This window comes from Aegilops tauschii, chromosome 3 (genome assembly GCF_002575655.3).
Source record: "Aegilops tauschii subsp. strangulata cultivar AL8/78 chromosome 3, Aet v6.0, whole genome shotgun sequence".
NCBI lineage: Eukaryota > Viridiplantae > Streptophyta > Magnoliopsida > Poales > Poaceae > Aegilops > Aegilops tauschii.
The window spans coordinates 310,155,282-310,165,076 of NC_053037.3; the positions used below are offsets into that span (position 1 = coordinate 310,155,282).

Genomic DNA, 9,795 nt, shown 5'->3' on the forward strand with positions numbered 1-9,795 from the left:
ATGCGGGCATGGAGGGCTTCCTCGTTCCTATCCAAGGTGGTGTGGGACTCCGCCTCCGCTACCTCGGTCTTGAGGGCTGTCGCGGCTAGTTCCTCGCATGGTGGGCACACCGCAGTGGTCGGGCCATGACAGATGCCGACATTGACCTCCGATTCGGAGCCCGATGCAGCGGGGACGAGGCGCCACCGCAAAGGTGGCGTCGCCAACCAATGGTCGCCTCGTCCTGCGAGGCCGCGGTCAAACGCCTCAAGCTGCTGGCGCCGACGGATCCAAGCGTCAGTTGCACGGGTGCAATAGATTCACGTCGAATCGATTCCGACTGCGGAGCTGCGGTCCCGAGACAGGCGGAGAGCTAGTCGGACGGCCAACTCCTCTTCGTCCAGGTCCTAGTCGATGGATTGGGAGATCTCTGGGTCGGATCCGCTGCCCACCATTCAAGTGAAGGCCAGAGATCACCAGACAGGAGGTTGAGGGCGGAGTGGAATGGCTAAGGTTTGATCAGGAATATATGTTTTTTTAGCAACAGGAACAATATATGTGGGGTCATGATGGACCATAGTGGGCCGAATCCCGCATGACGGACGCTCACGGCCACAGCTGTATGTCCTCATATCCGCCACATATAAGCTGGGTATGGGGGTGCGGCCGGTCAGCCCAAACGTTTGGGCTGCGTTTGCCAGTTTCGGTTGGTCGGAACAATGACCGGGTAGGACGGATGTTTGGGGCGGATATGGGGCTCCGGTTGTAGATGGAGTATTTAGCCAAAAACTACCACATTTCACGGAAACGTGACAGAAAACTACCACTTTACGATTTTGTCCCAAAAACTATCACTTTTTTATTAATCCGTGGCAAAAAACTACCAAGTGTGAAAACTGCTCGCTTTGCCTGGGTTAAACCCGAATCTGACTGCCCGACCCCACCGTTTAGGTGCCAGCGTGGCGAAGCGCTCGTGGCCAGCCATTAACGCCCGTGACCTCTACGCCCGCGCGCCCGCTCGTCTCCCCTCGCCCGCCGCAGTGGTCACCGGAGCACTGCCGGCAGTCGCCGACACCATCGCGACCAGATCCTGCCGCCTCGCCTCCCTGGCGCAGCCCAGCGAACCACCCCGTGCCGCCCGTCGCCATGGCCTTGCCCCGAGCAGCCGCCGCCCCGGGGCTCGCCGCCGGCAGGCCTCCCCATCACCGTCCAGCCTCGTCGTCGCCAGATCCGGCAGACGCCGCCCCGAATCCGCCTCCCCCGGACCTCCCCACCGCCCTGCTCGCGCCGGAGCGCCGCCTGCAGGTCGCGCCGTCTCCTCCAAATGCGGCCACACCCCTGGCCGGGCGCCCGTAGCCGAGCCCAGTGGTCGCGCGCCCGTGGCCGCATGCCTGGCCTTCCCGCCCTGGCCGCGCGCCCGTCGCCGCGCCCCTGGCCGAGCCCCCCTGGCGTGCCTGGCCGCCGCGCCCCTGGCCGTGCCCATGATCGCCCGCCCGTGGCCACGCGCCTGGCCCCGCTGCGCTCGCCCGCGGGCGCCCCGCTCCCTGCGCACGCCCCGGCCGTGCCCGCCCGTGGTTGGAGCCGACGGGGGCGAGCAAGAGAGGCATGCGCCGCCTGCGGCGTGGGGAGTGCAGGCGCTGCACTCCGGTGACCACTCCGGCGGGCGAGGGGAGACGAGCCATGTCAGCACTTAACGGTCAAACAAACGGTGTTGACTTACGATGCCATGTCAGCACTTACATGCGGGCCAGGCCTGTCATAAACGTGTTTAAAATGGCTAAATGTCGATTTACTCACATGATAGTTTTTAGTCACAGATTAATAAAAAGTGATAGTTTTCGGGACAAAATCATAAAGTGGAAGTTTGTAGGCACGGTTCCACGAATTGTGGTAGTTTTTGGTTAAATACTCTTCTAGATGCTCTTAGCTACGGCGATGCCGCATAATTTGCTCGAGGAAAGAAATCATGTGAAGGCAATGTACCTCTGCTGTTGCATCGACTTGCAAAGGGCAAAATGACGAGGTACAAGCATGTAGCCCAGACCAATGAGCAGTGACACAATTCGCATGGTATTATTGATGCTGAAACAAGAAATGGATTCTTTTCGGAGTTAACTTGTTCCCGGCACAACACGCACCTACTCACTCCAGAGTCCAGGGAGTATATCAATCACAAACGGGAGCGAACGGCACAAAAAATATACATTTCCATTTTCCTAACCGCCATGCTCCCCCACCCGGTAAACCCCCAGCTACCTACACCGTCAAACTCCGAACTCATCACTGTCGTCCCCTTCTCCGGTCGGTTGTTTACCGCCGACGAAATATCGACTGAAACCGTAAAAAAATGAATAACAATTGCAAAAATAAAAAACTTAGGCAAAGAACATGACATACAGGCACCACTCTATTCAATACCTATGCAATTTTAACTTTACTCGGACGGAATCACGGCGTCGGGGCGGCCGGAGGCGTGCCCCTCGACCGCTCCTCCTCCGGGGTGCCCCGCGCGCTCTCCTCGGTTGTCGTCTGGCCATGGCCACCGCCGATCTCCTCGATCATTCTGACCACGTCCGGGGCGTCCGGCCGCGCGTCCGGCACGGTGGCGACGCACGCCATGGCCACCTGCAGCAGCGCCACCATCTCCTCCTCGGCGCTCGCGCCGAGCCGCACCAGCTCGACGTCGAACACCTCGGCGGTCCACTCCTCGCGCACCACGGACTGCACCCACCGTGGCAGGTCCAGCGTCCCGTCGCCCTCGAGGGACGCGTGCGTCGGGGATTTGCCGGTGAGGAGCTCCAGCAGGAGGACGCCCAGGGAGTAGACGTCGGCCTTGAACGTGGGACGGCGCGTGTCCACGACCTCCGGTGCGCGGTAGCCGCCGGCGCCGGTGCGGATGGACGACGGGGCGAAGATCGGGTGGAGGCAGAAATCGGAGAGCGCGGCGGCGTCGTAGTCCGGTCGGAGCAGGACGTTGGAGGACTTGACGTTGCCGTGCGCGAGGTTGTGCGCCGAGTGCAGGTGCGCGAGGCCGCGAGAGGCGGACAGCGCCGAGCGCATGCGCGCATCCCAGTCCATCGGCGTCCGGCCGGAGCCCCGGCTCCCTGCAAGCGCATGCAAATTTCCCGGTGAGAAATCTTTGACGACTGGCATTAGCAAAATTGCAAAGTGCAAAACTAAAATTTTGCAAGAACTATCACTGCATTTCATGGTGTTTGCCACGCCTCCTTTTTTTTAGTTTCGGCAGTATCTTAGTTAAATATAAACATAGTGAAGAACCAAAACGAATATTGACTAAATTTTCTTTGCGCAAAAAACCAGTAATAAGACGTGCCGCGTCCTTGAACTAACAACTTAAATTAATGCTTATACAGTCTGCTGCTAATCTAAAATACCCAGAGTCATGCAAGATTGAAGAATCTAAATCAATCATCTTGAACTGGTCCATGATTAAAGGGCAGAGGTTGGTCACGCACAAATTAGTTTTTTCAAGCAAAATGTGGTACAGAGAACGCAGGCTTTGAGGAATGCAGGCTGCAACGTAACAAAGATGGCAGCTTACATTGGACATCAACAACCACAACCGAAACAATCAATCAGCTGCCGTAGTAGGTTAAGTAGGACCGAAATTAAATCGACAAGAGACTATAAAACAGAGGAAACATATAGTAAGTACATATATTTATCCGGCCACTAAATAAGCGCATCTGGCAGATACATTCTAGACTACTAGATGCCACTTTCCGAAAGAAAAACAAACATAGAATTGCTCATGGCAGACCTTCAAACACACCGGAAATGGTAGTAGGTCACAACCAGCGTTGGTAATCATACATGCACAAGACAAGCTTCATTAAAAAAACACAATGGAACACTACCAACGACCATCAATATACATAATGTATTTGTGAACTCAGAAACAGAGCAAGGAAGCACGTATAGCTATTTTGCGGACTGAGGGGTCGGCCGGGTACCTAACCAAATGCAAGATTGTGGTTTTTGGCAAGTACTCCCTCCGTTCCAAAATAGATGATTTAACTTTGTACTAGCTTTAGTGCAAAATTAGTACAAAGTTAAATCGTCTATTTTAAAACGGACGGAGTACCGTAGTACTCTGGTGGCGATCAATGGCCAGCGGAATGGCCGACCCGGCAGGGCAGCACTCTGCTATAAGGCCAACTCCATCGCTCGACCCCATTTTGTCCGGCCCCGTCCGTTTGGGGTAAAAGGGACAAATCGGACGGCCCAGCGCGCGACGGCCTGGACCCATCTTGTCCGTTTTGTGTCCGGGCCGACCCATTTCGAGCGCAAACTTGCGCCGGGTTTGGGTCGCCGCGGACACCGAACAGACGCGCCGCTCGTCCGCGTCTGGCCGCGTGGCAGGGCGGCCACCTACCTCCCACCCGCCAACATCAATGCGCACGGGCGGCCGACCCCACCTGTCATCGGCCCAGTGGAAGGTCGCCGTCCTTCTTAAATGGGACCCGTGGACCGGTCGTCGTCCTCACTTCCCACTCCGGCCCCTCTCTGCCCCCTCGAAAGCCGACACGCCCAAACCCTAGCCACTCCCCGTCCTCGAACTCCCCGGCCGGCCGCAGCCATGGGGCTATGGAACTACGGCCGCAAGGGGAAGCACGACCGCGTGGCCGGCTCCTCCTCGGGCCGCCGCCGCGGCTCCGTGAAGAAGGAGAAGCCCGCGTCACCGCCGCGCTCCTCCTGTCGAGCCCCCGCGCCGGCCCCCTTCACCATCGCCCCTAGGCCCGCCGACGAGCGCGACCGGCAGTACCTTTGCGCGGACGTGTGCCGGAGGTACTGGGAGACGAGGACGCCGGTCCCGTGGAGCGACATCCACCTCCCCAACGGATGGCACCTCAGCGCCAAGCAGGTCCCGATCCCGCCGGTGCCGATGGGCGGTCGTGCGCGCCGCGATGAGATCGAGCGCCGCCGCCGCCTCCTCCCCGACGATCTGTACTACGACAACAGGTACGCCCCCGACTCCGTGCTCTGGGACACATGGCTCCAGGACGAGCACGACACGCGCCGCGCGTCCTACTTCGCCGGCACGGTGTCGGGGCCGCGGCGGCCACGTCGAGAGGTGCGCGGGGGCGTACGCGGGTGCGCGGCCTCACGCCCACGCCGTCGCCTTCCCCGTCTCCGTCACCACCTCCACCTACTCGCATGACAGCGGAGGAGGAGGCCCGGCTCATGCAGCGTGTCATGGACGACTCCATGAACACGCACGGCGAGCGCCAATGGCACGGCTTGGAGGAGGCGATGGCACTCTTTGCCGCCGGCGACGTCGCCTTCCCCGAGATGGAGATGGCGGCCGTCAAGGAGGAGGAGAGGACGGAGGAGGCGATGGAGGCGAAGCCGGTGGCCGCGTTCCACCCTGGCCTGGTGGGCCAGCAATGGAGCTGGTCGTGCATCGCGCCGGAGATGGCCGACGCCGTGGGGGCGTGAACTGGCGTCCCACACCGCCGCGGTCACCGGAGCGGGAGGCCTTGCCACGGGAGGAGGTGGTGCAGGCACCTCCGGCCTTCCAGGCCGCCCCTGTGTACCACGCGCCGCCGTCCCACCTCTGGACGCCGCCGGCCTACGTCGACCTCGTCAGCGACGACGTCTACACCGGCGGCCACTGAAGACGGTGAGCGCCATGGCATCGACGGGCGCGGCTGGAGCGTGCGGCGGCGTTTTTTGTTATGTTAATTAAGTCAAGTGAACTGCTAAACTGGGCCGTTTTGTGGCCGTGACCCCGTAACTAAGTTTTATGTTTATTAAACTGCGCTTATTTACTTTTTTTAGTCATTTTATTTACGTTTTTCTGTTTTTTTAAATCATGTCCAACGCGGACGTGATTTGGGGTGCGGCCGCGCGGTGGGCGCACGCACGACCCAACAGACAAGACCGGACACGGGCGAACCCATCGGCGCCCCAAAAGGACAAAATCCGGCCAAACCGGACGCCCGTTTGGGATCGTGCGGTGGAGTTGGCCTAAGCTGCCGATTGTGTCATGCATGCATATGTGGATGTCAGTATTGACTGGGGCCTGGACCCATATGCCATAGTGGAGACATGCAGAGGACATGCAAGATTTGCCACTTGCCGCGTAGGACCTCAGCTTAGTCAAAATCTCATACTGTCAACTTTGACAAATGCGATTATAGACTCATCAACAGTCCATATAGAGTATGCATAGGTAACGTAATATGGCCGCTGCAACTTCACACACACATTGTTTATGGTGGCATGATGGATAACGTGCAACCACCTGACTGTTCATTCGCCTGTCATCATCATCTATCCCTTTTTCCGGGCAGGTGAGGCTGTGATCGCAAGCAATTAAGATGGCCTCGAGGGAGGGACGACGAGGCACTGACATGGCGTGGAGTGAATGCCTGCTTGCACTGGAGTGCAGCGTTTTGGTCATGAAATTTTTCCCACATGCAGTGTACACCCGTATGATACTGTTGATTTTTTTCTCCAGAATTTTGGAAGATTGAAACCATTTAAAAAATTCAAACAAACAAAAAAAACCCTCCATGGAGCCCGAGCACCAGAAGGCATTTCCGGCTTGCAGTGCCTCTTGCTCATCAGCTAAACGCATGCGCAGCGAGGCAAGAGGCGAGCACTTTTAGGTGGGGATCATGGCAAGGCGAAGTGGTTCAGCACTCACCGCTCACCGCTCACCACGACAACTCACACCACATTATTCTACGAGTACTTGGAGCCTCCCCACCCCCAATCTTGCATGCTTTCCAGGTATGAGATGTGGTATGAACATAAACGATGTACTAGTACGTGTTGCTATGCGTACTATAGCATAGATTGATGGGGTACCCTAGCTTCGTCGTGCATTTGTGCTGCCATGCCACTTGCCAGGGTATTGACTTTGGGTTTGGTGTGGGGCAGCACTTGGGACTCGGCACATGGCGGTGCGTTGCAGAGGGGCATTTGCGCACCTCTTTACACGCCCAACAGCGCACACTAGCAAGTACTAGTAGCACCGGGCGACAATTCCCACAGCCACAGCAAAAGTGGCTCCAAATGTGACAGATATGGCGCCAAGAGTACACCAAACGAGCACTCCATTCTATTCAATGTACCCTAGCAAATTGCGTTGCATTGCTGGATCGGAATGTGAAGAAAAAAGATCAACTATTTGTGGCACGCACCCAGGCAGCGTGAGCAGTGAGGTGAGGACCATCATCGCTTTACAGCCCAAACCTCGCATCCATCGCACCATACTTGGGCATCAGACAGAGAAAAGCGATGACGAAACAGAAAAGATCAAGAAAACAAATGAGGATCAAAGAAAAGGAACAGCGCCGAAAAGAGAGAGTGCAGGGGGAAAGCGCGCCACAACTACCGTCGGCCGTCCACAACACATGCCGTCACATCGACATCGATTGTTCCTTCTCTTTTTCAGCTATGGGGAGAGGAATTTTCCGAGTAAATTCATCTACCGTTCAGTGTAGACACCTGCTTGCAGCCGACCATCAATGCCGGACAATTCCGGCAGAATCTTGCACTGCACGGTGCCATTCTGTGTGTCCTCGTCGCTAGCGTAAAGGAGGAGTACTCTCGCGCGACGCCGGCCTGAATTTTGTCGACAGTTCCTATGATGGCGCACAGCGCAGCAATCCTAGCCAGGCAAAGCGAGTAGCAGGCAATGCAGTGATGCTGCGAGTGCGACGGCGGCGATGGCGACAATCTCCCTCCGATCACGATGACAACGGCGGCAATGTAAATTTGGTTTCAGAAAAGAAAACAAGATGATGGGGTGAGGCTGACCGTGGAGCATGGCGGAGAGGCTGCCGTTGGGGAGATAGTCGCAGACGAGGAGCTTCTCGTCCTTGGAGAAGTAGTAGGCGCGGACGGGGAGCAGGTTGCGGTGCTCAACCCTGCCCAGCGCCTCCATGTGCGCGTCGAACTCGCGCCGCGCCACCGCCACGTCCTTGAGCCGCTTCACCACCACCGTCGTCCCCTCCTCCAGCACCGCCTTGTACGACGTCCCCACGCTCCCCTTCCCCAGCACCTCCGCCGACGCGCGCAGCAGGTCCTCCAGGTCGAAGCTGTACCCCGCGCCCTTCCCCAGGAACACCAGCCGGCTCGCCTCCCCCGTGCCGGCGCCCGCGGCCACCGCCGCCGCGGCCGCCGACCCGGAGGTGCCGCCTCCCATGTCGTCCTTCGACGAGGACGTCATGCCGGTGACATCGCCCGACGCCGGTGGAGCCACTCCTCTTGTTTGCCCCACCGCCGCCGCGGATGTGCCCTTTGGTGCTCCCTCACGGGCGCCTCTCCGCCGCCGGGACCTCGCGCAGAGCACGATGACGGCAAGCAGGAGCAGCGCGACGACCACGGCACCCACGACGATGCCCGCAATCGCCGCGCCTGAGAGCTTCCTCTTCTTGTTAGACACCGTCGCAGGCTCGTCGCCCGGGCTCATCCCGGGAGCCGGCGACGGGGACGGGAAGAAGGGGCTGCAAGGGGGCAGCGGTTTGCCGCACAGCTGGAGGTTCCCGGCGAAGGAGTCCGCCGGGAACCGCGCGAGGGCCTGCGGAATGGAGCCGTTGAGGCTGTTGACGGAGACGTTGAAATCCTTGAGCTCCGGGTTGGTGATGCTGGGGATTTTGCCGGAGAGGCGGTTGCCTTCGAGCCGCAGAGAGCGCAGGGAGGCGAGGCTGTTGAGCGCGAAGGGGATGGGGCCTGACAGATTGTTGTGGGAGAGGACGAGCCTCTCGAGGGCCGCGAGCTTGCCGACCCCCGACGGGATGGCGCCGGAGATCATGTTGTTCTGCAGGAAGATGGCGCGGAGGCTGGAGAGCTGGAGCAGGTCGTCGGGGATGCCCCCGATGATGCGGTTGGAGCGGAGCGACAGCACCTGGAGGTTGGGGAGGCGGCCGATGGTCGCCGGCGGGATGGCGCCGACGAGGCCGACCCCCGGGAGGCGCAGCTGGACGACGGTGGATTGGGCGGCGTCGCACGTGACCCCGACCCAGGCGCAGGCCGGTGTGGAGGTGTTCCAGCCGAGCCTCCGCTCGTGGGGCGTGGCCGTGAGGAACGCCAGCAGCGCCGACCGCTCGCTCGGAGGCGGCTCCGCGAAGGCGAGGCATGCAAGCGACGCGACGGCCGCAAGCAGCACCGCGCGGGGCACGACGACGGCCATTGCGACGGGCGGAAGGCGCGGGCGCGTCTATGAGGAAGGCATTGGGGAGCAGAGCAGAGCAGAGCTGGAGCTGCCTTGGTGGCTTCCTGGGGAAATTTTGGGGCGAAGGAAGTGGGAGTGTGCGCGGCGGGGAGAGTTTTATGCGGTGGACGGGTTGGTGACTGACTGGCGAGTAGTGTACGGTAGCTGGCATCGACGAGAGACGCACTGCCACTGGCTCGAAATGGCACACTGCCACAGTGAGCGCGCCCGTGACGGCGTCGGGTACTCGGGCGAGCGTCCGTGTGCCGCGCTGCCTAGCTGCCATTTGTTTGGACTCGTTGGTTTCTGGGCTAGCTTGGCTGGCCCCTCACGCGTTGGAGCATGTCGTACCACGGTTGCTCGCTGGATACGATAGAATATACGCGTATGATAGTGCTCGAAAATGCTGGTGCGTACCGTACTCTCTGCAGGAATTACACCGCATTTGCAGCCGTATTGACCATCTACAGCACTTATGGATTGGTCGTCAAGCCCGTCTGAGAATGTTGAAAATATTAACACTTTTCCAGCTAATCTAATCCACGAATAAATAGTAAACATAGCAAATACGGTATGCATCTCATGTCGATACCTAAGCTGTGAACACGTACAGTACATAGAATCGAAAC

General features: G+C 58.9%; 1 protein-coding gene across 1 annotated transcript; it reads right to left on the minus strand.

Annotated features, from left to right (window-relative positions):
* Positions 1 to 2,033: 2,033 nt before the first annotated feature.
* Positions 2,034 to 9,267, minus strand: LOC109766303 (probable inactive receptor kinase At2g26730). The gene is made up of 3 exons (XM_045234812.2): positions 7,771 to 9,267; positions 2,398 to 3,083; positions 2,034 to 2,310 (listed from the first exon to the last, which is right to left on the minus strand). Exons 1-2 carry the CDS (start codon positions 9,143 to 9,145, stop codon positions 2,428 to 2,430), a joined length of 2,031 nt encoding a protein of 676 aa, XP_045090747.1. The 5' UTR covers positions 9,146 to 9,267; the 3' UTR covers positions 2,034 to 2,310; positions 2,398 to 2,427.
* Between the last annotated feature and the right edge of the window lie 528 nt (positions 9,268 to 9,795).

Coding starts and splice junctions, on each gene's coding strand:
- LOC109766303 (XM_045234812.2), bottom strand. CDS start 9,145: ATGGCCGTCGTCGTGCCCCGCGCGGTGCTGCTTGCGGCCGTCGCGTCG. Junction 3,084..7,770: donor CCTCTCCGCCATGCTCCACG/GTCAGCCTCACC, acceptor ATGCGCTTGCAG/GGAGCCGGGGCTCCGGCCGG.